The sequence below is a fragment of the Chiloscyllium plagiosum genome, unplaced genomic scaffold, assembly GCF_037043375.1.
Source record: "Chiloscyllium plagiosum isolate Xiang-an unplaced genomic scaffold, Cpla_swu_hap1 HiC_scaffold_26, whole genome shotgun sequence".
NCBI classification, from domain to species: domain Eukaryota; kingdom Metazoa; phylum Chordata; class Chondrichthyes; order Orectolobiformes; family Hemiscylliidae; genus Chiloscyllium; species Chiloscyllium plagiosum.
In genome coordinates this window covers 49,410,039-49,436,966 of record NW_028270164.1, presented here as the reverse complement: position 1 = coordinate 49,436,966, position 26,928 = coordinate 49,410,039, and the positions used below count along the sequence as shown (strand labels likewise).

The 26,928-nt window shown below is 40.3% G+C and overlaps 1 protein-coding gene and 1 long non-coding RNA gene across 2 annotated transcripts in view; one reads left to right on the top strand and one right to left on the bottom strand.

The window, feature by feature from the left end:
* The first annotated feature begins 1,260 nt into the window (after positions 1-1,260).
* The window catches only part of LOC122563305 (peptidyl-prolyl cis-trans isomerase FKBP5-like), a 244,226-nt gene continuing 218,558 nt past the window's right edge, over positions 1,261-26,928 (top strand). The window contains exon 1 of the mRNA XM_043717019.2: positions 1,261-1,561. Within this exon, the coding sequence (XP_043572954.1) occupies positions 1,451-1,561 (111 nt within the window). The 5' untranslated portion in view covers positions 1,261-1,450. The remainder of the gene's footprint in view (positions 1,562-26,928) is intronic.
* Positions 1,725-3,080, bottom strand: LOC148145159 (uncharacterized). The gene is made up of 2 exons (XR_015750961.1): positions 2,345-3,080; positions 1,725-2,218 (listed from the first exon to the last, which is right to left on the bottom strand). It is a non-coding gene; the product is annotated as an uncharacterized LOC148145159 (long non-coding RNA).

The following is a 26,928-nucleotide window of genomic DNA, read 5'->3' as shown; positions in this document are numbered from 1 at the left end:
TTAACTCTTTACAGGTTACAAAATAAAGGCATTAAACAATTTCTAATAAAAAATACAGTGTTGCTGTGTTATGACCCACACTTTCAATCCTTGTACAGTATATGAGGAGGTTGCTCTTGTAGAAGTCCAATGACTCAATTAAAATTGGAGCAGCTCTGGTCAGTCAATTAAGTGGAATCAAATGGAAGGAAGATTAATTTTTTTTAGTGGGTAGATGTTAACATGAACTAGGTACATTGCACAAGCTTTTAATATTGTAAGTTTATGTGACAATTAATTCAAATCCTCTAAATCCCCCAAATCACCAGCCATCACACCCCCTCCCCAGCCCCCCACACTTTGCAGACCAGGCATGCTAAACAATATCATACTGAACAAAATGCAAACTCAAACTAAGCCATGCATTTAGCCTGATTTAGTCAGAGTGCAATGAATCTGTTTTCTCTCAGTTCAGGGAGAATTACCAATACCACAATACCATCTGCTCATTATCATATTGCTTTTTATTCGGCGTTGTGATGCCTGCATATTGTCTGCAAAGCTTTCTACATCTGCAGTGATTTCACTACAAAGGTATTTTATTGACTGTTTGGGACAACTGGTGATCATGCTATATTAATACAAGTCTTCATTTTAAGACATTACTTGAAAGCTGCCTCTTTGACAAAGCTTTTGGTCACTTGTCCTAATATGTGCTTAGCTGATCCCTCCTGCAGCTGTTTCGTTCAAAATAGATTGTTTCTTCAGCTCCTCTGAACTCTGCTACTTTATCCCAGAAACTCGCCACACGGCATTAAAACATGGGTATGGACTCTAATCGTGGTCCTAACCTCAGATATTATAAATAGAAAACCATGCAGCTGGTCCTCCTGGGTATCAATTTGAATTGGCAGTAAATGAGGCTTGGCACCAGAAACATCATTCACAAGAACACCTTTGTCGTTAATTGTTTTTGGAATGACCTGAGACAACTCTTCTCCATAGGACTCACCTTGAGACAGCTCTAACGTGTCTTGAGATCTGTCCACCATGAATGTTACTACCTATTTGCACATTGTAACTTCTGGATCCCATTAATGATACATATCCTAATACACCTTACTTGCAATTCTCTCTCCCTGGGATCTCCTTCTCCATGGGACTCCTCCTCTCTCTGGGATTCCCTCCTTCTCTCCCATTCCCCATTCAGCAGTTGGAAGCCCCTTCTCCTATGACTCCACCCCCATCTGCTCACTGCACCGGGACAGGAATAGGCCACTTTCACCCGCGCCGCGAATGCTGGGATAGAGCTGTCTCCATAATCCCCCGGAGAGCGGCGCTAAGAGGAGGCAGAGGGACAAGGAAGCGGCTCGGGCACCGAGCTCTGCAGGAAGCAAACAGAGCTTACCGAGAGCGAGTGGCTGAAGACGAAGCAGTTTGTGGAAACCAGTAAGTGACTGGCTCTTGCTGAATGATGACCACCGGCCAGGAGCTGAAAGAGTCCGAGCATGAAGCTCAGGCTGCGGAGCTGGATCGGATAGCCGAGGATCTGACACCCAACCAGGACAGGGGAGTACTTAAGGTAACAAATACTGACGTTTCCTCCGGACTGTGAATGAGAGAGTTGAGTCGGAGTCTTAGATGTTTGGTTGTCATTGAAATACCAACAGTCATTGTTAAATTTAAAAAGAAACAAGTTTTACTCTCCGTCTCAGAAAGTGACTAGAAAAAATAAACGAAGCAAATTCTGAACCCGGTTTATTCACAGGACAATGTAACTTTATCTGTGATAAACTATTTTATTTCAGTACTGCAACGGTGGCTGTTGTTCATCTCTACCAGGAATACATTGACACACGTTTTCTGCTGTGGTTTGAATCAGTAATGTACTAAATACAATATTATACATAGTTTACCCGCTTAATGTAGCTAACCCATTCTGATTGACCCGCCTTGACTCTGTATGTCAGATAGATCAAATGTGTGGGGTTTTTTCAACTTCGTGTTTACAATTTCCTTGCCCATACGTTATTGGGTGTCCGCTTCGTGGTGCCTCTGAATGGTTTATGTTAACTTAAAGCCAGGACAAATCACAATCGGAAACTTTCATCAAAGTCTGGGGTACTCAGCAGCCCCTCGTGTTTAAGACAATTGCAGGTCTGTGTGTGTCTGTGTGTGTGTGTCTGTGCCTGTGTGTCTGTGTGTGTCTGTGTCTGTGCCTGTGTGTGTCTGTGTGTGTCTGTGTGTCTGTGCCTGTGTGTCTGTGTGTCTCTGTGTGTGTCTGTGTGTGTGTGTCTGTGCCTGTGTGTCTGTGTGTGTCTGTGTGTGTGTCTGTGCCTGTGTGTGTCTGTGTGTGTGTCTGTGCCTGTGTGTGTGTGTCTGTGCCTGTGTGTCTGTGTGTGTCTCTCTGTGCCTGTGTGTCTGTGTGTGTCTCTCTGTGCGTGTGTGTCTGTGTGTCTCTCTGTGCGTGTGTCTGTGTGTCTGTGTGTCTCTCTGTGCGTGTGTCTCTGTGTGTGTGTCTGTGTGTGTCTCTCTGTGCGTGTGTCTCTGTGTGTGTGTCTGCGTGTGTCTCTGTGTGTGTCTCTGTGTGTGTGTGTGTGTGTGTAGCCTGCACTCAGTAACCATTCCCCATTCTCCAAATCCCCACGACCCTGACATTCGCTGCAGACTGCCCTCTCGGCCTTAAAAGGACTCAGCAACAGTCAGCAATCAACTCCAGAGCGTGTCGGATTCACCGCCGTCACACTTTACCTCCAAACACCTCACAAAAACAATATCCATTTACTGCAGGGTCTTCTGAAGAAGGGTCACTAGACCCGAAACATTTCACACTTGCTCTCTCCACAGCTGCTGCAGATCTGCTGAGTTTGATGAATTGGCAGCAGCATTCAAGTCGTCATCCCGGATCGAGATGTGAAACCAGAAGGCAGCCTTATAGTGAACCCCAACATTAGCCCCGACATCACTGCTACCCCAATGCATCCCCAGACTCTCCCCCCTTGCAATTCGACTGTAGTTCTCCAAGCTCCGGCTTTCTCACATCACATGAAGAGCACAGAGATGCGCGCCAGTTCAGGGGAGTGCGATATTTGGAGGGGGGTGGGGGGACGGAGCTGCACGCTGACATTCCCAGAGAGAACAGAGCAAACTAGTTCCTGTGGATCCGTTGCTGAATTTGCAGATTTGTTCGCTCGCTGTGTCTTCTATGGCAGGGGTTGACTCAGACTGTTGAACGCTACCTCCCGATAGATGACAATGTGGTGGAGATTTGATCTTGCACCGATTGTTAGACCATTGCGTTAACTCTGGGTATCACTGTCGCTAACACTCAATGGAGCTGACCTAGGAATTCATTATCGCTTCTGATTTTAACCCGATGTCAATACTCAAGGTTTCATTTGTTACTGTTATTCCAAGATTATTGATGCCAGTAGGTTTATTTTCAATAACAGAGTGCTGGCATGTTTTGGGGAATTCTGGATCTAAGCGAAGAAATAGTCTTAACGCCTCGGTATGTTTTCTCCACCCTTAGTTCAATGGCCGTGTTGTGACTGGGGCTGATACCAGGTTCAGAGTTTTAAACGTTAATTTATTTCTGTATCTTGAATTAACTAACCATCCCAAATATCAAGCTGCAAAACTCAGTGACAAAGTGAGGCTAGTTAGAGATAACCTCTGGGGCACGTATGCATCTGACTTACCTTTCCATTGTCATTTACTGAAATGTACCTGCTGTTGTTCTGGTAGTCTTTGCAAATTGCTGTAATTTCAACTGCTGATTTGGAATAAAATCTTCTTTAACTGTCCTTCATTGGATTGGGGTTGCGTTCAGCAAACTAAATATTAAAAAGAGAAAAGAACTTGCATTCATATAGCACCTGTTCTAACTTCAGAATGTCTCAAAACATTTTTGAAAGTGCGAATTACTATTGCCAATGTATGAAACTCAACTGCCAATTTGTACACAGCAAGCTGTCACAACCAACAATGTGGTAACTGATTAACTAATCTAGTTTAGGTGTTGACTGGGACTAATATCAGCCCAAACGTTGGGGATAACTTCCCTTTGCAATAATGCTGGGGCTCAGCATTAACATCCTTCAGGACTATTGAAAGTCATCAAATACTATGTGCAGACTCTGGAGTGGGAATTGAAACCTCAACTGTCCAACTCCGAGGTAAATTTGCAACTAAGGCCGAATGAAAGTTTCAGAATAATTTCCAGTCAGCAACTGATTCATTTCTGTGTTCAACATTTGTAATATGTGTGAGTTCCTGTGACAGTAATGCAAGATCCCCTCCTGTGGCTCTCACACAGTCCCTCAAACAGTTTTGTTTTCAACACTGTGCTATTTCCATTGTACATTCTGAGTTGCTGTCGAGTTAACTAATATTTTGCAGTTTTGCAAGTGTGCAGGTTTAGATTTGGTCTTTCCTATGAATCTGATAAAGTCAATTCTTTTCTCTAATCTCCCATCAGCTTTGATATACACAGATCCCAAAGATTACTGAATAAAATGCACCATGCAATGTTGTTTGGATTACATTTCCATCATTTTAGTTAATGATACAAGCTATTTATTTTAATATAAAACTTGCACACTCATTTTAAATCTGACTACTTCCAATTCTCTTGTGGCTTGAAACCTTGTAGTCCTTTTCAAAGAAATTATTCACTTTAGAACATTGTTGTATTCTATATGTTATCAATATTTAAGATTGGTGCAGATTTTTGTCTTATTATGCTTTAGGAGTAAGAGATCATAGTCATAGAGTCATACAGCATGGAACCAGACCTTTCGGTCCAACCAGTCCATGCTGAACATAATCCCAAACTAAATTAGTCCCACCTGCCTGCTCCTGGCCCTTATCCCTCCAAACATTTTTCATTCATATACTTATCCAAATGTCTTCTAACTGTTGTAATTGTACCCACATCCACCACTTACTTAGAAAGTTCATTCTATACACGAACCACTCTCTGTGTAAAAAAGCTGCCCCCATGTCTTTTTTAAACTGTCTTCTCTCCCCCTAACAATGTGCCCCTAATCTTGAAATCCCCTATCCAAGGGAAAAGGCAACTATCATTAGCCCTATCCATACCCCTCATGATTTTATAAACCTCTATAAGATTGCCTCCCAACCTCCAGTGAAACACTCCAGTGAAAAAATCCCAGCCTATCCAGCCTTTCTTTATAACTCTAACCTTCCAAATCTGAAACATCCTGGTAGATTGCTTCTGAACCCTTTCCAGCTTAATAATATCTTGCCTATAACTGGGTGACCAGAATGAGACACAAGAGACATCACCAATGCCCTTAACAACCTCAATATGACTTCCCAACTCCTTTACTCAAAACATTGAGCAATGAAGCCAAGCATGCTAAATGCCTTTTTAACCACCCTGTCTATATGTGATACAAATTGGTGTAAAATTTCACATATATTTAACGAGGAGTTAAGATTGTGTTTCAAATTAGTGCATTTGTAACATGTGTGAGTTCCTATAGTAGTAAGGCAAGATCCCCTCCTGTGGCTCTCACACAGTCCCTCAAAGATTTTTTTTTCAGCATTGTGCTTTTTCTATCATCAAATTTACAAAGAATGTTTTAGAATTAATATTTATTTCCTTTCCACTCTCATGGAGTAGAGAATATAATGGAAAATTCTGCAGGAGAACTTTGTCTGGTTTTTAGACTATTTATGAAATGTAACCTATTGAATGGATAAAATTAACTATAAGTACAACACAGATAATTGGATGTAAACAACAAAGTAAAATTATATAGAGAATACAATTCAAGATCTTGAGTAACTCTGGCTCAGAATCATCAGGCTGGGACGTGAAATAAAAGTACAATGATATAATAGGAAGGGTAGCATGAGCTGTCCAGTTTACTCCAGAACACAGCTACACCAGGATTGACAGGATGTGAGTCGTTGTGTCCCTCAGGGGTTTTTGCTTTTCATTGTGTTTATCAATTCAATGAAGGGAAAGCTAGCTATCTGGGTTTGCTGGTGATATGAGGTTGTGTTGCAAAGTAATCAGTGTAGAGCAGAAAGGGAAAGCTGTGGAGCTGCAGTGATGGATGGCATGAAGTAGATAATGCTTGATGTGGGAAAGTATGAGGTCATCCATTTTGAACCTGCAAAAGATAGATCAGAATGTTTTCCAAATAGTGAAAAGCCAGGAACTGTGGAAGAGCAGAGAGATTTGAAAATTCAGGTACATGAATCAATAAAAGCTAGTGGAAAAGTACAAGAGAAAAGTTATACAAACAAATGGAATATTGGCCTTCATCATAAGAAGGCTGGAATACAATTGGGTAGAAGTTTTATAAATTGCCAGTTGCATCCCGTTTAGCATGCCTCATTCGGTTTAGGCACTACATCTTAATGTTACACGTTGTCATAGATGTAGTGAAAATTCACAAAAAATTGACAACAACAACTTGTATTTATATTGCACCTTTAATGTAAGTAAACATTCGATGTGAGTTTGCAAAAAAGGTATAAAACAAAATATGGTGAACCGTGGATGACAGGAGAAATTGTGGCGACGAGACAAGATGAAAAGCATACATAAGATCCAGGCAGCTAATAATAGAACAGGCTTTGGGAGAATATCGTGAGAGTTGGAACAATCTTAAACGAGGAATCGAACGGGCTAAAAGGGGTCATGAAATAACTTTAGCGAGCAGAATTAAGGAGAATTCCAAGGCTTTTTATTCATATATAAGAAGCAAGATGGTAATTAGAGAAAGGATTGGTCCATTAAAGGATAAGAAGTCAGGTTGTGTCGAACCTGAGAAAATGAGTGAGATTCTCAATGATTTCTTTGCATCAGTATTCACTGAGGAGAGGGGTGTGATGAATGTTGAGATTAGAGAGTGAAGTTTGTTTACTTTGGATCATGTTGATATAAGGAGGGAGGATGTGTTGGGTAGGCTAAAGGATATTAAGGTTGACAAATCCCCAGGACAGGTCGGATCTATCCCAGGTTGCTGAGGGAGGTGAGAGAGGAAATAGTTGGGGCCCTGACTAAGATATCTTAGTAGCATCCTTAAATATAGATGAGGTGCCAGAAGACTGGAGAATTGCTAATGCTGTCCCTCTGTTCAAGAAAGTAGTAGAGATATTCCAAGTAACTACAGACCAGTGAGCCTGACGTTGGTGGTGGTAAAGTTGCTGGAGAAAATACTGTGGGACAGGATTTATTTACATTTGGAAGAGAATGGGCTTATCAGTGATAGGCAACATGGTTTTGTGTGGGGGAAATCATGTCTTATCAACTTAATAGAGTTCCTTGAGGAAGTGACCAAGTTGATAAATAAAGGAAGAGTTGTTGATGTCATATACATGGACTGTGGTCAGGCATTTGATAAGGTTCCCCCTGGGAAACTAATGGAGAAAGTAAAGTCACATGGTGTACAGGGTGTTCTAGCTAGGTGGGTAAAGAACTGGTTGAGCAACAGGAAACAGAGATTAATAGTTGAAGGGAGTTTCTCAAAATGGATGATAGTGACCAGTGGTGTTCCACAGGGATCAGTGCTGGGGCCACTGTTGTTTGTAATATACATAAATGATCTGGAAAAGGGCATTGGTGGTCTGATCAGTAAGTTTGCAGATGACATGAAGATTGGTGGAGTAGCAGAAAACATAGGGGACTGAAAAAGAATAGAGGAAAAATAGACTGGAGAGTTGGGCGGAGAAATGGCAGATGGAGTTCAATCTGTGCAAATGTGAGATGATGCATTTTAGAAGTTCTAATTCTAGAGCGAATTATACTGTAAGTGGAAGAGCCATGGGAGGTTGATGAGCAGGGAGATCTGGGGCTTCGGGTCCATTGTAGCCGGACGTTGGCTGCACAGGTGGAGAGAGTGGTCAAGAAAGCATATGGTATGCTTGCCTTCATCGGACGGGGTATTGAGTATAAGAGCTGGCAGGCCATGTTAAAATTGTACAAGACTTTGGTTCAGCTGCATTTAGAATACTGTGTACAGTTCTGGTTGCCACGTTATCATACGGATGTGGACGTTTTGGAGAGGGTGCAGAGAAGGTTTACGAGGGTGTTGCCTGAGATGGAAGGTACTAGCTATAAAGAGAGGTTGAGTAGGTTAGGATTGTTTTCATTATAAAAAAGCAGATTGAGGGGGTCCTGATTGAGGTCTACAAATCATGAAGAATATAGACAGGGTGGAGAGAGATAAGCTTTTTCCCAAGGTGAGGGATTCAATGAGAGGTCACACGTTCAAGGTGAGAGGTGAAAAGTTTAAGGGAAATCCACATGGAAAGTACTTTACACAGAGGGCAGTAGGTGCCTGGAACACGTTGCCAGCAGAGGTAGTGAGGCAGGCACGGTAGATTCATTTAGGGTGCGTCTGGATAGATGCATGAGTAGGTGGGGAGCAGAGGGATGCAGTCCTTAGTAATTGGGCGATAGTTTTAGACAGTGGATTTGGATCAGGTCAGGCTTGGAGGACTGAAGGGCCTGTTCCTGGGCTGTAAATTTTCTTTGTTCTTTATCACATTGAGTTATATAAGGAGATATTAGGGCAGGAACTAAATGAGGTAGAAGAGCAAAGAGATCTTTTAATACAGAAATTTATGTCAACGAAATTAGCAACTCAAGTTGAAAAAGCTACTAAGGGGCAAGCAAAACTGGTGAAGGGTGAGGGGCAAAGAAGATCAGGGAGGAATTGCCAAAGGCAAAAATAACCTTGGTTAGACCACACATAGTACTGCGTCCAATCTGGTCTCTATTTCACAAAGAGGTTACTGGAGTGTTGGAGAAAGTGCAGACACATTCAATGATACTACCAGAATTCAGAGGATGCAACTGTGAGGAAGAATTGGGGAGTCTGAGGCCCTTTTACCGTACTAGGTTAAAGGTTCTGCAACCAGCCAAGCTGGAATGTGGATGGAACTTCAAATCTGCCATTCATTCAACTGAGCCAGCTTGTGCCCTAAAACTTGGAATTTGAATTGGTCTCTTTGCCTGTTCACTGTGGGCTGTGTGTGGTCCCTGGACACAGAAAGAGAGCAGAATTCACAATAAATGTTAAAATAATACAGTGATGACATATTCCTGTTTCTCAGTTATTATTGCAGGAACATTATAGAAAGTAGGCTAATCTATAATATATATTCAGAGACTGAATCATGTAAAAATCTTTCTTTTGGTGGACCAAAGATCTATGAACACATTGACAGTGATAATCAAATGGAACGTGTCTATTGGAAGACCCTCAGTAAACTGCAACACAGCAGTCTGATCAACACATAGAATGGTACTGAAATTACCTGCATTAACCAGAGCGAGCTTGCCAAACCCTCCAGCAGCCCATCAACAGCACACAGATGAGTCATTGTCAAATATTTTGAAACTTGTAGTACCTGCGATTCTACTTAAGTTACAGGAGAACAGTTCGATCATTCAGTGCTTCCTAGAAACAACCATTCTGATCCCACGTGTCTATGTTGTTTCCATATTTCAGTTTATTCCTTTTCCTTGACTAACCTATCTAACCTATTCTTAAATGCTGACATTGCCTTCATTTCCGTTACCAGCTCCTTAGTGAATTCCACAACCTCAAAGCAGCTTCACAACAGAAGTAGCTTTTTCCTGTTCTCTGTCCATTATTTTATACATTCAATCTTGTACTCAGGTCCCCTGCTTCTGAACTTCAGACCCCCAGAAATACTTTGTCTGGTCTGCCCGACCACAACTTAATTATCACTTCATCTCTTCTGTTCTAATAGAACTGAGAAAACATTTTTCAAGTGTGTCTTTGTGTTTCTTCATATCAAGCAGCTTTCTACTGAACCTGTACAGTGGTGTCTCTAAATCTTCAGCATCTTCCTATACTGTAGAAACCTAAATGACGCAGAATGCCCCAACTGTGATTTCAACAAAGGTTTGAATAGATTTATTGTTACATCTTAACTTCTATCTTCATCCTTTCCATGAAACTAAAAACATACCTTCAGTTGGGCCAAAAGGGTTGATTTTTCTACATTAGATATGCTTATTGAACATCATTCTGTGTGGTTAATCTGTACAACATAGATATCCTGATTAATAAGACACAAGCAGTACTGTGATTGTGATTTGAAGAGCTGTCTTACCTTCTGACAATGGTGGAATAGTTCAAGAAGAAAGTCTTCTCCTCTCATCGCGTCTTGTCCTCGACCTGGGATGACTTTCAAAGAATCGGAGTCAGGTCATTGAAATTGCTTCTGGATTGCTTCCAAGGCTTTGCAGCAAAATTCCTGGCACTGATCCACTCAGCTATCTCTGTCCACTGTTGCTGCCAAGCAAGACATACTTCCTTCCATTGAGAGAATCTGGATCACGTCCACTCTTTAGAGAGCTGTCTGCCAGGGCCCCAGTCTCCACCTAGGAGCCTGACTGGGAGTTGAGTTGGGGTCTATATGGGACTCTACTTCTTCTTCACAACTTAGTTTTCTATCTAGCTCAGTGTAGGTGGAAAATTAACTATCATGCAGTTGGGATATGGCTGTCGGAATGGGTCATCATATTCCTGGAGGGGTCATCCCTTTGTTTTAAACACCTTCACAACATCCAGCCCACCATCCTTCTCCATCCAGGCATCTGGCTCCCAATTTATCCATACTCCTGGGACACAACCCTTCTGTGGCCAATTGAAAAGTGAATGGACTCTTCATTGATTGTTGGGAATTGTTGACAGTCACTCAAACCACTTTTTCTTTGCACACTCCTAGTATTTTTATAACAAATGAACAAAAATATTTCAAGAGCATTATTTTAACAACTTTTTTTTTTGTATTACCCATCTGACTTTCTTTTCCCTGTGTTGTTCATGGCATTTTCCTGGAAACAAGAGTTCAATTCCTTAGGGCACTGGAACAATTGAGAAATTATGTGGGTGGACATGGTGTTCACTGCTCTCGGCCTCCAGACAGTTCAAGCCTGTTCTTTTGTTAAAGAAAATGAAGCATTGTGAGCCATGAGTCATCCAAATAATCTCCCTGCTGGGAAAGTAGCAGGAAATCCTATGAAAGTGCACGGCCCCTCAGCCTCTTTCAGTCAAATTAAACAAAAGACTTTAAGACATACGAGAAAGAGTAGACCATTCGGCCCATTGAACTCACTCTGTCATTCAACATGATCAAGGCCGATCTTTGGCTTCAACTGCACTTTCCCGACCACTCCTCATACCTCATGATTCACTGGGAAATCAATGGTCTGTCTATCTCAGCCTTGGGTGTACTTTATGACAAGCATCCACAGCACTCTGGGGTAAAGAATTCCAAACAGTCGCAATACTTTGATTGAAGACATTTCTGTTCTGCTCAGTTATTGTTAGCTGATCTCGAAACTGTGCACCTTTTATAAGAAAGCAGGAAATTATAAATCAGTTAACCTAACAACTGCCTTAGGGAAGTTGATAGAATATATCATTATGGGGCTTGTAGCAGGATGCTTAGAAAGCATAAATGTGATCAGACAACATCAACTTGAAAGAAAAAACACGTTTAATTTATTCATTTTTTGAAGACGTAAGGCACGTGAAAGAGAACAAAGAGGAACTGACAGATGTGGTGCATTTGGATCTCTACAATGCATTTGATAAGGTGTCACATCAAACATTGTTGCACAACACAAGAGCACATGGTCTAAAGGACAACATGCGGCATGGGTAAAGGATTTGTCAGCAAACAAGAAGCAGAGAGTAGGGATAAAGAGATTGGCAGGCTGTACCTAGTGGAGTGCCAAAGGAATCAATTTTAGGGCCTCCACTATTTATAATCTACGTCAATGACATGGAAGCAAAAGCCAACTGCATGATAATTAATTTTCCACTGAGACTAAGCTAGGTAGGAAATTATGATGTGAAGAGGAGTCTGCAAGGGGATGTAGTCAGGTTCAGTGAATGTGCAAAATATTAGTAAATGGGGAATAATGTTGGAAATGGTGTATTAGTCTGTTTTTGCAAAAATATCGGAAAATGGTATACTATCTAAATGGAGAGAGATGCAGAACTGTGAGGAACCTGTGTGTGGTGATAAATTAAGTATAAAATGTCAGTTTGCAGGTACAGTACATCATTAGGGAGGCAAATAGAATGTTACCGTTTATTACAAGGGCAATGGAATATAAAAGTTGGGCCATTTTACTGCAACTTTATAGGAACATAAGTGACGTCATTTTTGGAATACTATTTTCTGTTTTTCTTTCTTTGTTTGATAAAGGATATAATTTCATTCAAAGCAGATTAATTCTAATCATTCCTGGGCTGAGACTGTTTTTCTACGAGGGTAAATATTGGGCTAGCTGTACCAATGAAGTTTTGAGGGGTGAGATGACACACAAGACCCTGAGGGGTTAGAAAATGGTGGATGCCGGGAGGGTGTTTCCTCTTGTGAGGGAGACTAGCACTATGGATGTAAAAACAAGAGGCATCTCTGCAAAGACACAGATGAAGAGACAATTTTTCTTTGAGAATTGTTTGTGGAAATTCTCTTCTCCATAAAGTAGTGCAGGCTGACTCATCAAATGTGCTCATGACAGTGTTAAATGGATGTTTGATCAACATGGGGAGTCGACTGCTGTGGGCAGCAGAGAGGAAAGTGGAGTTGAGGCTATAATCCGATTAGCCATGATTGCTTGAATTGTGGAGCAGGCTCAAGGACCTGAATGGCTACACTTACTTCTAACTTCTATGTTTTGATGCATCCCTTGATGCAGAAACAGCCTGTTTGAATCTATCCATCAGATTAATTTGTAATACTAAATGTTTCAATGAGATCACCTCTCATTTTTCCAAACTCCAGCACATATGGATTTATTTACACAACCTCTCATCAAAAGGTTCCTCTAATCCCTGGGACCAATCTAGTGAATCATCACTGTACTTCCTCCAGTGCGAGTATATACTTTCCTGAAAATTTGGATTAAATATTCAAGATGTAGTCTCACCAAAGCCCTTGAACAATTATAGCAAGACTCCTTAATGCCTGTGCTTGAACCCTCTTGTAATAAAAGCTAACCTGCCATTTCCCGTCTTCATTGCTTGCTGCATCTTTATGCTAACTTCCTGTGTTTCACCATTTTGGCCTTCAGGATTTTGGAAAAACATTCTGCTTTTCTAGTCATATAACCAAAATGAATATCCTCTCATTTCCACACAATAATTGCTGCATCTGTCAGCTTCCTGTACACTCACTTCACCTGCCTCTTATATCTTTTTGCAGCCTCTTTGCATCCTCATCTAGCTTTGTATCATCAGAAAACATAGATACATTACTCCCCATTGGTTCAACAAAATTATTAATGTAGGTTGAAAATAGCTCGGACCCCAGCACTAACCCTTGCAACACTTCACCATTTACAGTTTGTCAAATTGGAAAACCCTACTTATCCCTAGTCACTGTTTAAAAAATTCTAACTATGTTAATATATTGGCCCTAACTCCATGGGCTCTTAGCTTGTGTATTAATCTTTTGTTTGGTCTCTTATCAAATATATTTTGAAAATCCCAGTACTGCATCTATTTGTTCCCATCATTTACTCAACCAGTTACACCCTCAAAAAATGCTAATATATTTAATCATGGAATCCCAACAGTGTGGAAACAGGCCATTCGGCCCAACAAGTCCACACCGAGCCTCCAAAGAGTAGCCCACCCTGACCCATTCCCCTACCCTATCATGCTACATTTCACCTGACTAATGCACCTAACCTATGCATCCCTGGACACTATGGGCATGTTTGCATGGCCAATTCACCTAACCTGCACATCTTTGGACTTTGGGAGGAATCCGGAGTACCTGGAGGAAACTCACACAGATGCAGGGAGAATGTGCAAGCTCCACACATACAGTTGCCCGAGGCTGGAAGCTAGGCTGAGTCCCTAGCACTGTCAGGCAGCAGTGCTAACCACTGAACCAGCATGCTGCCCAGGGTGGTATGGTGGTTCAATGGTTGGCACTGTAGCCTGACAACACTAGGGACCTGGGCTCGATTCCAGCCTCAGGCGACTGTCTGTGTGGAGTTTGCACATTCTCCCTGCATCTGCGTGAGTTTCCTCCGCGTAATCTGGTTTCCTCACACAGTCCAAAGATGCGCTGCTTAGGTGAATTGGCCATGCAAAATTGCCCATAGTGTAGGTTAGGTGCATTAATCAGGGGAAAATGTAGAGTGAGAATGGTTCTGGGCAGGTTACTCTTTGTAGGGTCGGTGTGAACCTCTTGGGCCAAATGGTCTGTTTCCACACTAGTGATTCTGTGAAATTTGTCAGGCCGAATATTCGTTTTGCAAAACTATATTGATTAATTATCCTACGCGTTCTTAATGATAGACTCCAGTACTTCCTAACAACTGATGTCAGGATAACTGGTCTGTAGTGCCCTTCTTGAATATTTGTGTTATTTTTGCTAACTTCCAACATGTAAGGATTATTCCTGAGTCTAAGAAATTTTTGAAAATTTTTGAAAATCACAGCCAATGTATTTATTACCTCTGCAACTATCTCTTTTCAAACTCTTGGACACTGAAATCAGGTCTTGAGATTTCTCAGATTTTGGTCTCATGTGTTTCTTTAGTACCTTTTCTTTGCAGGTACTAATTACCTTAATTTCCTCACTCCTGCTCCTCCTATGTTACTCTCCCACTCCTCCTAGGTTTTGTTCCCTTGCTGGTACATAATTTGTGTCTTCTACTGTGAATACAGACCAAAAACAGTGTTCATTGTCTCTGTGTCTGCTTCCAAAAGGTCAATGTTTACTCTAACTACTCTCTTCCTTTTTATATGCTTGCAAAATGTCTTAAAACTTGTTTCTCACCTTGCGAGCTAATTTGTTTTCAAATATCCTTTTCAAGTAACTTTTTGTTGGGATCCTGATGGTTTCTAAGACTTACTCAGAGCAATACTGTTCTTTGCAATGTTTTAACCTCCTCTTTTAAGACTATCCATAAACATTTTTGTTATTTTTTTCATGCAGCCATTTTTCTTTCCCAATTGAATGTATTTTTTGTTGAGCACTTTAAATTGATTTTTAAATATTTCCCATCTTTTCACAGAATCATAGAAGTGTTATAGCACAGAAGGACTCCATTGGATTCTGTTGTGCCTGCACTGACTCTTTAAATGAGCATCATTACCAAATGCAAGTCTCCTGCTTTTTCCCCACATCCCTGTACTCTATTTATAGCCAAATACTCATCCAGTGGCCCCTTTAATGCCTCAACTGAGCCTGTCTCCACTACTTTTCCAGGCAGTGCATTCTACATCCTAGTTATTCACAAAAGATTTTTCTCACGTCACCTTTGTTTCTTTTGCACATCACTCTAACTCTATGTCCCTCTGTTCATTTTCCTTTTATCAGTGGGAACGGCTTCTCTACCTTGTACACTTTGCTCATGATTTTGAAAACTGCTATCAAATCTCCTCTTATCCCCTTTCTCTCCAAGGAGAACAGTCCCAACTCATTCTTGGAACTATTCTGATAAATGGTTTCTGCACTCTCTCCAGTGTGTTCACATCTTTCCTAAAATGTAGTGCCCCCAACTATATGCAATATTCCAGCTGAGGTCTGACAAGTATCTTTCTATCTATACCTGTGAGCATTGGTCATAGAGAGTGTGAATCTGGGGAATTAATAATGCCAAATAAGGACATAGAGTCATAGAGTGATAGAATTATACAGCACGGGAACAGACCCTTTGGTCCAACCAGTCTATGTTGACCATTGTCCCAAACTAAACTAGCCCCATCTGCCTGCTCCTGGCCCATATCCCTCCAAAGCTTCCCTGATTATGTACTTTTCCAAATGTATTGACAGGTAGTTTGCATCAGTCTTTTGTGGAGGACAGAAATAATCTAAAAATAGCTGCAAATGGAAGATAGAAAAGAACTCAAGAAAATTACAAGCACCAGAGACATAGAATTGAGCAAATTATTGGAGCAGAGAGAATGAGGTCTGCTGGACAAACTTTCCTCATTCCTGAAGAAGGGCTAATGCCCGAAACGTCGATTCTCCTGTTCCCTAGATGCTGCCTGACCTGCTGCGCTTCTCCAGCAACACATTTCCAAATTATTGGAGCAGTTGACTGGCAAAAGAAGCAGCTTGTAAGGCAGTTGGTGCATTGGCTTTAATTTTCTGAAATTCTCAAGATTTTCAGGAAGTTTTATTAAGTTGGAAAATGTCAAATGTAACCTTCTTTTATTAAGAAGCCAGGAAACAGAAAATGGCAAATCTCTTTTACCGGGAATACATAAGAAGTAGCTATGAACAAAGTTATAGCAAAGGAATTAGAAAAGTCTTACAAAATCAAGTCAGCATGGTTTTGTGAAAGGGGAATTACAAAATCAAGTCAGCATGGTGTTGTGAAAGGCGAATCATATTTAACCGATTTCTTGGATTTCTTTGAGGAAGTAATGGGCAGTAATTAAATTTCCAGAAAACATTTAATAATGTGTCATATTAAAGGTTATTATGGAAAATAAAAGCTGGAGGTGTAGGTAGTAACATATTGACATGGACTGAAGGTTGATTTGCTAACAAGATACAGAAAGTGCGTATAAATTGGGGTCTTTTGGGTTGGCATGTTCTAACAAGTAGTGTTCTACAGGGATCAAGGCTACGGCCTCAACATTTAAAGTGGCCAAGAGCCATTCTCACAGATGTCCTCTATTAATCTCTGCCTTTTCTAATCTGCCTGTCACATTGAAATGTTGTATATGCTTGTGAACATTTATTGTGCAACTTTAGTTGCCTTCCAACCATGTCAGCTAGAGGTGATTAGATCTTTACCATTTATCTCTTTTTGTGTCTCTAGTTTATCTATCTTATTGCAGATGCTCCACACATTCAGATAAAGTGACTTCCACTTTGTTTTTGTACTCCTTATCTCTGCATGAGGCCCCTTTTCTGATCCACTATTACTGTTAAACTCTCTGTCCCTGCCAGTGCTACTCAGCTTCTCTCTACCCACATCAATAGATTTTTTTTACTGCCTTGACTTTTATATTTGATTTCTAAATATCCCTTCATTCAAGCTTTCCTCTCTCCTGAGCGCTTAAAGTATTTTTTTTCTCTGATGTAACTATATTTGTTAGTGCACTTTATATTCGGATATTCTGTCCCTGCCAATCACACTCTGATCTCCATTTGCTACTCTGACTATTTTGCTCAATGTTCTCTTTAACCTTTCATATCTCCTTGCACATACACTCTCTGAGCTGATACAATTGGATTTGAAACCCTCTCTTGTTCCAACACTTGTTTCATGATTCACTAGAATGCTGGTCCCAGTCTGACTCAGTTGAAGTCCATCCCAGAGGTTCAGCACCAGTGCAAGTGCAAGTGTTCCATGAAGCAAAACCTATTTCCCCCTTTGAAACTTGCATTCAATCCTCTGATCTTATTTGCTATGTATAAATTCATTGGGGTTCAATCCTTATCATTCTGCTTTGTAACTTATCCCCTAGCTATTTATAATTCCTAAGCAAAACCTCTTTCTTAGTCTCACCTATGTCACTGGTATCCACAAGGATCTTCTCCAGCCAGAAGGAGGTACATTGGCCTTATTCTTTGCATACATGGCAGCCTTGGGAGTTAAGCTTCACTCTAAAGTCCCACGGTTTAGACACTAGCCATAATCACGTTCAACTATTTGCAAAATGGCCCTGCAACCTCCTGTTTTGAATCAATATTGTAAACTTCCAAAAGCAGGAGAATTTAGAGAAGACCCTTTATGTTAAAACCCAAAGACAAACTGGTACTAAACTCACCATCCTCCCAGAAATCAAAATGCTGACCATGTGCTTGCACAAATACTCTGATTCCTTATTTCAAACAAAGAGATATTTCATAATATTTACTTCTGACTGTTGAATTGTTAAAACATTTTGAACACTATATTTCAAACACTTAGGACATTTTACACACTGCTTGGATGCAAAGTAACTGCAGTCACTGAATCTGTTTACTCTCAGATTATGCTATTCTATGAACTGGAATCCAATCTGTTTTTTCTCTGTGTGATGACCAGATTGTGTCTGTGCTCTTTGTAGAAGGACTAACTTGTGAATCATTGAATGTTGTGTCTGCCTACTTCTTGGTTGAACCCACAGTTTTAGGACTGGTGTTCTGCTTGTTAATAAGGCCTATACTTTTCTAACAAGATATTGTTTGATGCTGTTAGATCCCAGCTGATGGTAATACTGGACAACTCAAATCCCAGAATGAATTCTGACCTGATAGGTCATAAATTTGCATCTTACAGCTGGTTGCCATGATGGTAAGTCACTGAAGATATATACACATTGCTACAAATATTGATTGAACATATTGATTGACTGCAAAACATGTTTATTACACAAAGAGGAAGAGAACAAACAAAGCTGAGTTTAGAAGGATCTTAACATAAAAAGCAAAGTTTCTATGGGGTTTCCAACACTCTCCTGTGACAGACACTTAACCCCAGAGAAATATTGCTCCTATCTCAACTCTTCAATTTCTTTCTTAACTGGCTCTTTGTCAGCTATGTTCTTCAGCTGCCTGGTCTTTTCACTGTCTTATTCTACTCCCATGGAAGTCAAAATGGGATTCTCCTGGTCGGGGAAAATAGTTCTCCTTTCTGAACTGAATTCCTGTTCTTTTGGGCTGAAGTCACAAATTAAACTAATGGCCCTTGGGCCGTCTTCTTTGTCTGTCATAAACTCAGCAACGTAAACATTTCATCCATTATCACCATTCTTGGAACTTATGCATTTAGGCTACTCTTCTAAATTACCTACCTATCTCTTTAAACTAAAACTTCACAGAACTGACCTAAATCTATCTGCCTCTATTCTAAAAATCCAAATTCCAAAAATAAAACTATGTTATGTACACATGCCACAATATACATGAGAAAGCTGACTCAGCTAGATCATTCAACAGTAAACTTCATCTGTGCTATTTGGGAAAGTGCCAGAGATAAGATGCCTTGGCTTTTTCAGAATTGTCAGAATGGGATATGGTTCCTGAGGTTATGAAAGGTGCTATAGAAATAAAAGATTTTCTTTTGGAATGAAATCTTTTTTTTCTGTGAGTGCATGTTTTGAAGTTGGTAGTTATGGCGAGGTGATTTGCTGGAGACTAGTACATTCAAGGCACAGGCTAATGCAATATGTTCTGTTTGATCATGCTTAGTAACAAGGTTTAGGCAATTTGATAGGTCACCCCAATCAGTTCAAGGGCCAGTGAACAGCAGTTCAAAGGTCAGTAAGTTTTAGCCAGTGGGAAACTGGAGCAATCCTGAAGAAGAGGTTCCGGGCAGCAACTGTACTGTGTCCAGTATTCTTCACTGCTTTTGACTTTTTTCTCGTATTTTCTACAGACTCAGAAAGTTTTGCAATATTTTATTTCTGAATTGGGAGGACCGCAGACCCAGTTTCAATTTGAATGCATTCACAGCACTGATCATACCTGACCAGTCTCCGTCCTCTACGAGCAGATCACAGTTTAGCTCATTCAGTTTTGACATTATGTCTGTTGGGAGCCTGAGGTCGAGCAGCCAAGCATTGTCTGACAGCTCACTGCACACTGCAGTCCTTAAATTAAAACCAGCGACAATTTCAGACATCAGATCTAAAAGTCTTTGACTTAGCGATCTCACATCATCATGGAGGATAGTTCACCTTAGGCAGCATTGAGTTCATTGAGTAAGGATTTAAACAAGAGATGCTGAAGGGCTCTAGCTCAAATCTATTTTACAATCTTAACAAAAACTTTCATTACACAGGAGAATTCCGTAACATTACTCACTAATGCTTGTTGGTAGATTTGCTGTGTATGATTGTATGGTGTCACTCCAAATTCCCCTTTTTGTGTGGTGACGTATTTGTAAAATGCCCTTATCTTTTACAATTGTGAAAAGAAAATAATTTTCCTATTCTGCATAACAGTTGTACATTTTCACTTTCTTTTTAGATAGTCCAGGTTCATCATTATCCCAGCCAAAGATGCATAATTTGCTGAGAAAATATCAAGACCGTGCTAGCTACTAGACTACAGCTGAAATATGCCTGGAGTCTGAGATGAGCACTACTCAGTATAAAGTAACAGATGCAAAGATTTGTTGTTTAACCCAAGGTTTAAAAATGGTTGAACTCAAGCATAAATTCTGAACTTGCAACCAATTGTGAGATTTTTAAAATGTATTCACAAGGTGAGGGTGTTGCTGGCGAGGCATTTATTATGTTGCTGGCATTTATCACCCATATTACCCACTTAGTTTTACATATGAATCTGGAAGCTGCAGCCTCTTGACTGTATTTCACCTTTGTGACATTTGTCTACCGCTGCTTACCCTGCAGGCCCGCCTCTTGATCCATGCCTCTGGAACATCCACAGTGCTGCTGGCTGCTGGCAAGTGTGTGTAGATGGCTGATCACTGCTGTGGTTGTGATTTGTTTTTGGGGCCTCTGGTCAGCTTCTGTCACTTGGATATTGGATGTGGGGTGTGGCAGCAATCCCCATAATTTATTTTTGTCCCATGTGGATCTTCAAATTCCATGCACAGCTGCAGTTTCTGGAAGTAAAAGTCATGTAGTGGCATGACAGTTGGTGTGCACATGCAACTTAGAGTGAATGTCAGTAATATCTGGAAACCTGAGACTGAGATTGAGTGATCAGCAGGGACTCTGAGACATCAACCAGTTCATCCCAATCTATAGGTTGGAGACGATGGTGTTGGTATGTACCCTGTGTTGCAAAATTGCTCTATTTTAAACTAAAGGTTCCTGGCCCATAGCTGAATCAAAACCAAGTTTGAGGGTCTGGTCTTCAATTGCAATTTTCTGACTGAAAAACAGCTGGACAATAGGCCAATACTCTATATTCAATTTTTAAAAAGCTGGTTGGAGAGCAGGAAGTTGAAATGCCTCTGAAAATTATTCAGGGATGATAATAGCAAGCCAGGCACTCCTTAATAACTGAGGGAAGGCAGACAAAAGGGAAACGGTCATTAACTCAAGCAAGGCAGAACTGGAAACATTTACAAACCAAGGCAATTGTTCATTTCCATGTGTTGACCCAATACAAAAAGCACAAGCATTAACAAGAAAGCTAGATTTAATTTGTATTTGCATATGCAGCTGAAATGGAAGATACTGTTTACCAGACATTTGTTACAATTAATTTTGCTGTTATTCGAGAGGTAGAATGTATTCAGAAACACAACCTTGAATATCATTGTTATCGTGAGTGTTAGGCAGCGTTGAATAATACAAAGCAGGGAAAAGAGCCTTATGTGGGGGAAGTAAAAGCCATCTGCTGGGATTGTGACTCAAGTAGGCAGTATGCTTGAACATCAGGAAGATGCAATGCAGAAAAGATAGAGAGAGACTGCCAAGCCACAGGGTGGTCCAAGGTGCAGAATTAAAAATGCAGTGTATATGCTATGGAAAACCAGAAAATAAAGATTTGTTTCTGTACATTTTCTATCAGTCCAAATTTAACTGCTCAGAACTGTAGAGAAAGCTTTCAGTGGAAGATTATTGCTGGTATTGTATCAGAAATGTACCATTCACTAAAACAAGACAGAGACTAAAATGAGGATCCATTGGTTAAAAGGGGAAGCCAGGGAAATCGCTTCACAATTCTTCACCAACGTTCATATTAGTCTGAAATGAGACATTGGGAATTTTATGCGAATCATTTAGCTATCATTAAGAAGAGTTAAGAAAGCAGAAAGCTGGTCCTGGCCATTCTGAGCAGGTCACAATGTATGGACAGGGCAAGAAAGAAATTCACTCCAACGAACCACAGCTTGTTATCTCATCCTGTTCTGAACATTGCGTGACTGTGGTTTTAAGTCTAACGGCACAACGCCTTTAATGTCATGAATCATTAAAACCAAAATTCTATTTGAAATGTACCCATTGAGGTGGATTCATCAAGAATTACAGACTGTGACACCAAGATCCACTAACTGCTTTTCCACCCATTGCATTGCTCACTGACTCTTCCACCTTGAAAAGTACCATAAGTGTTAGCTAAACCTGTGATTCTCAAATTTCAGTTTTCAGGGATGTTCAAAGGGTATGTGATATGTCAATGTGTTGGAGTCACAGCTGATGATATGTCAGAACCCAGAGTCAACTGTGGCTTGATAGACCATGAATTTTATTTTTGCAATTTGTTTACCATGGTGGTCAGTCACTGAATATATTGACAAGAGACTGCCAGTGTACTTTTAACAAAAGTGAAAAACATCACACAAACAGTTTCATATAATGTGACAACTAATTGGAATGGTTTTATTGCAAAGATCAGAAATAAAGATTCAATCTTCATCATCAACCTTATAGATAATCAAACCTTCATGAAGGGCCACCCTGATTCCACTTTAAAGTTTTTTGTTCAGTTATTCGAGCTGTATTTTGCTTCTTTCTGGCACAGATTTATTCTATGCTATTTCCTTTATTTAGATCACATTGTGAGACTCTAACATTGCTCACTTACCCCTTAACATGTATTCCTTAAACATATATATCCAACAGCCTTATAGGATGTCTTCCTCTCTGTTATCTTAGCACCTTCTGTCTTTAGAGCTTTTCTTTCCCTAACTTCTAAGCTGCTCAGATCTTCTGTTTAGCCCAAATTGTTTTGGAGACTGATAAACTAATGCCAGCTTTGCTATCATAGAGCTGCACTCTCTGGCAGAAACGTGTACAATGCCTGACCTAATGGATGACTTTCTTTTTTCTAAAAGGAAAATTGTTTCTGTCACTGTCTTCCTGTGTTACCCAATTTTGTTCCTTCTTCCAGTTTTTGGCTGATAACAGATTCAACTATTCACCTTAAGTGTTTGTTTTTCATCGCTTTGTGTCAATGTTTGTGCACAATTTTCCAGCCAACGCTTCCCTACTCAGACCAAAAATGAAGCAAAGCTATGTCTCCCCTTTTTAATAAACACAATACAAATCAAATTTAAAATTATACATGATTCTGTCCCCTTTTTGATTTATTTCATTTGCTTGAGCCATACAGCTGACCATGTTAGCACTGAGCACTGCAATGTCAGATACATGGGTCTGCCGCATTTGCACAGTGGATCCCCCAAAAAAATCACTGGGCTGTGGGGCTGAGGTAGTCTGGACATGGGCACATAACTGATCAGTGTGGCCTCAAATCATTAGAACAACCACAAGAGAGAAATCAGGGAGCCCTGTTGTGAAATTCTTGCTATGTCTCAGGTTGTCAATGATGTAATGGAAATTACAAATGTGTCATAACAAATGTTCCATATTTGAGGAAGTGGTTGGGTAAGAAGATGTGGTGCTTGTGTTTGCAATAAGAGGCTGGTCAAGATATCAATGCTATTGGTATATTTGGTGCTGAAAATGCAGGCCACAATGGTAGTAAAGGACTGGATGTATCATCCCAGCTCCTTGGGCCAGTATAGCCTAGCCAATGATTGATGTTAATTTCATAGATATAACCTGATGGCCAAAATATTTAATGTGGCATGCAGCATGTTCCACATTAGCATTGCAACACTACCACATGGTTGAATACTGGAAAAGTAACACCTAAAGCCCTTGCCCAAAAGGAAAGTACCCCAATGGCTGCTTCAGAGTCATCTTCCAGAAATTGGAAGTTTCTGATACGTGACTATATACTAAGTTTATGTCTCGCCTTATGGAGAGTTTTGAAAGGAATTGTACAGTGATGCAGTAAGGGGCTGTGATGTAGAGGAACAATCCTCCTGATTCCCAAAGGCTATTATATCAGGTTCTCATTCAAGCTCTCCCTCCCAGTGACATCCAATCTCCACCTGCAACAAGATACTTTATTCTGAACTCTAAAACCAATCCAGTTTTGAGGCTATAGGTTGTCAGCAATTGCTTTATCAGAATGGGAGGTTCAAGATGTTAATTCTTTCAATTGAAATTACAAGCGAATGAAGTTGAATGATATTTCAGCACACATCTCAAGGCATTTATTGATTCAAGAACCAGGAGTTATATATACCTGCCATGTCAGATATGCCTGTAAAGTTATATATACCTGCCATGTTATATATACCTGTTATGATTCACACTGTGAATAGATCCGTTCCATGTAAAGACTAATTCTGCTTTTTTTATTCACTGGCTGGCGTACAGCAGAATAACACAAAGCTTCTCTAAAATCCGCATTTATATTAGTTTTTCTCAAATATATACTTTGGGTGAGAGCCTCCACTCCACCTTTACCAAATTGCTGTTTAGACCAAACGTAAATCCTGTTTCCCTGAACTCATCCAGCTTCGATGGAAAAGAAAATTGGATGGAATATAAAGTGATGTGCTGTTGCCTTCTTTACACTATCACCTAAAGCCGAATCTACAAAGTGATATCGAGGCTAAATAGTTATGTAAATACAGAACATTGTCGCATTGTCTGGGGTAGGTGTAAAATTCTTTAAATGACACCTAATCCAACCACTGGACTGCCAAACTACACTTCCCAGAGATTTTTTTTATTGTAAGTGTGCTCAGAGAAGGACATGGATCAGGATCATTAGGGACTAGCAGGGACTGAAAGACTATCCCAGAGCAAATCCTTCCACACACAGCATGTCAGGTGGCTTGATGTCACAGCTGGTCATATCATCAGCTATCCTGTTGGTTGTTGCTCCCTTATACTCCACTCCCCTCAAGTATTCATTCTGTCCCTGAGCATTTAACCTTTCCAATCATGTTTACAATTTTCCATCAGTAACCCTGCTTTTCCCATCAAGTCTCTCATGGTAAGGCTTCAATACTGTCTGTGTTCTTGGTCGTCCTGAATGACCGATGGTATGGCTACTGGGTTTGCGCTTCTTTCTCAGCACCAAAGATGAACAGTGGCCATTCCTTTTCCCTTGATACATGATTGTCTTGTGAATAGCACCCCCATCCCATCCTATGGAGGAATGAAAAAGTAACGTTTATATTGTATCTTTCAAACAGTGCAATGTAAGCTATGATTTATATATCTATTTTAAATTCACTGTTTGTAAGTTTGGCTTTTGAATTTTGCGCGAGTAATCTTTCTTTTAATTCGCTCATGGAGCATGGGCATTGCTGACTGGCCAGCGTTAATTGTCCCATCCCAATTTGAAAAGTTAGTGGTGAGCTGTTTATGAACTGTGTGACTTCTGTGTGTCTGGAGTTAATAATTAACTTTTTAAAGTGTTTCTGTAGCCATGGTCATTTCTTTTAAAACTGAGAGGCCTAGCTTTAGATCGAATCAGATTTTGTGCACCACCAATTAATTTTTTGTTTATCTTTAATTATTTTGCAAATCAGAAAGGTAAAGAGCAGGATCTCAAGGTTTGTTAAAACATTCCAGAACTTTATTTTTCATATTCAGAGAAACACTCAGCTTAGAGAGGTTTCACTTTCACATTGAATGGGCAGATCTGTGCAGTCCTTGGAATAGGATGGCTATTTAGAGAATTGCTCCTGAGAAGGGAATGGTATGATGAACTGGGTCAATGGTGATTTCATTGAATCACACAGTATGGAAGCAAGCTATTCAGCCTGTCGAGTCCACACCGACCCTCCGAACAGCATCCCATCCAGGCCCATCCCATCCCATCCCTGAACCTGGGTCCTTGACACTGTGAGGCAGCAGTGCTAACCACTGAGCCACTGTACCACCACGGTGAGCCACAAAATGTTCAGGAAGCAGTGTCGCTTCACGTCAGCATTAAATCTGCGCCTGTGCTTCCAATCTTCTTCGGAGACTCATTGTCTATTATTGAAAGCAGTACCTGCTGACACCAGGCATCTACATTGGCTGTGTACGCACACCCACCAGAGCTCTGTATGCATAGGGTCCCAATACCATGCATGCACAGCAATACAGCACTGGACATTGTTATGACACGGCAGTGAACTCCTCTGTTAATTAAACCCCACACCGAGAAAATCATACCTCATCTCATCTGTTAACATATGAGTGACAGAGAACTCCCAAATTCTACTATTTAAAGAAAATAATATCAATTTATTTTTTTAAATCTAAAAGTGAATATTAAACAACTATTCACAACTCTAAGCCCCCTTTTCTCTTAACTACTTATTATCTGCCTCCAACTGTATAACAATATACTGTTCCAATAAAATACTTATTAAAATTACTTCAACTTATTTTCAAAACCATACAGAGCTGCCGTCTTTGGTATCTTTCTTCTTCCAGCTGAAGATCTCCCTGGGTTGTCTTCTTTCTTTTTACTCTGAAGATGTTTCATATGAAAAGGTAGCTTTGATAGGGCGTGTTACAATGTCTTGGGCCTCTCTCTCGATGGCTGTTATTCTGTCTGATTTTCAAAATGCCTGCCTTTTTTATATCTCCAACGTCAGATCATCTCATTGGTTCAATGTTGGCAAAACAATAAATTCAAACGCAATTGGGTTTTCGTATCTTGGGGCATAATTTAAACTTATTGGTTAAATTTGAATTATTGTCAAAACAGCAACCAACTCAGGTATCTATTTCACAGCCAAATGTTATATATTTTCAATTTTCCAGTATATTCTGAGACTGCTCTTGTAAGCTCTCAGTGCAGAACAATATTCACTCTCTCTTAAATGTACAGTACATGCCTTCAACTTCATAACAACATACGCAGGAAAAGGGAAACCTGCTCTGTCATACATAGGGCCAAATATTCATTATGAGCATGCACAATAATCATGCATCATATTTCTGGTATGAGATGAAACTATGTGCAGTGAAGAGATATGTAACTGAAATGGCCATAACTGCCCACCTGGATACATTTTCATGTTAGCACAGATTTTACAGCACCGTTGGTACTTTCTTCATTATGCCACTAATTTAAGTCTTAATTTCTCAGAGAAAATGGACATGTTTCTTGTCAAAAGACAGGCGCTTCCTCTGCTAATGTCAATGAAGCATCTGAACCCAAAGGGAACAA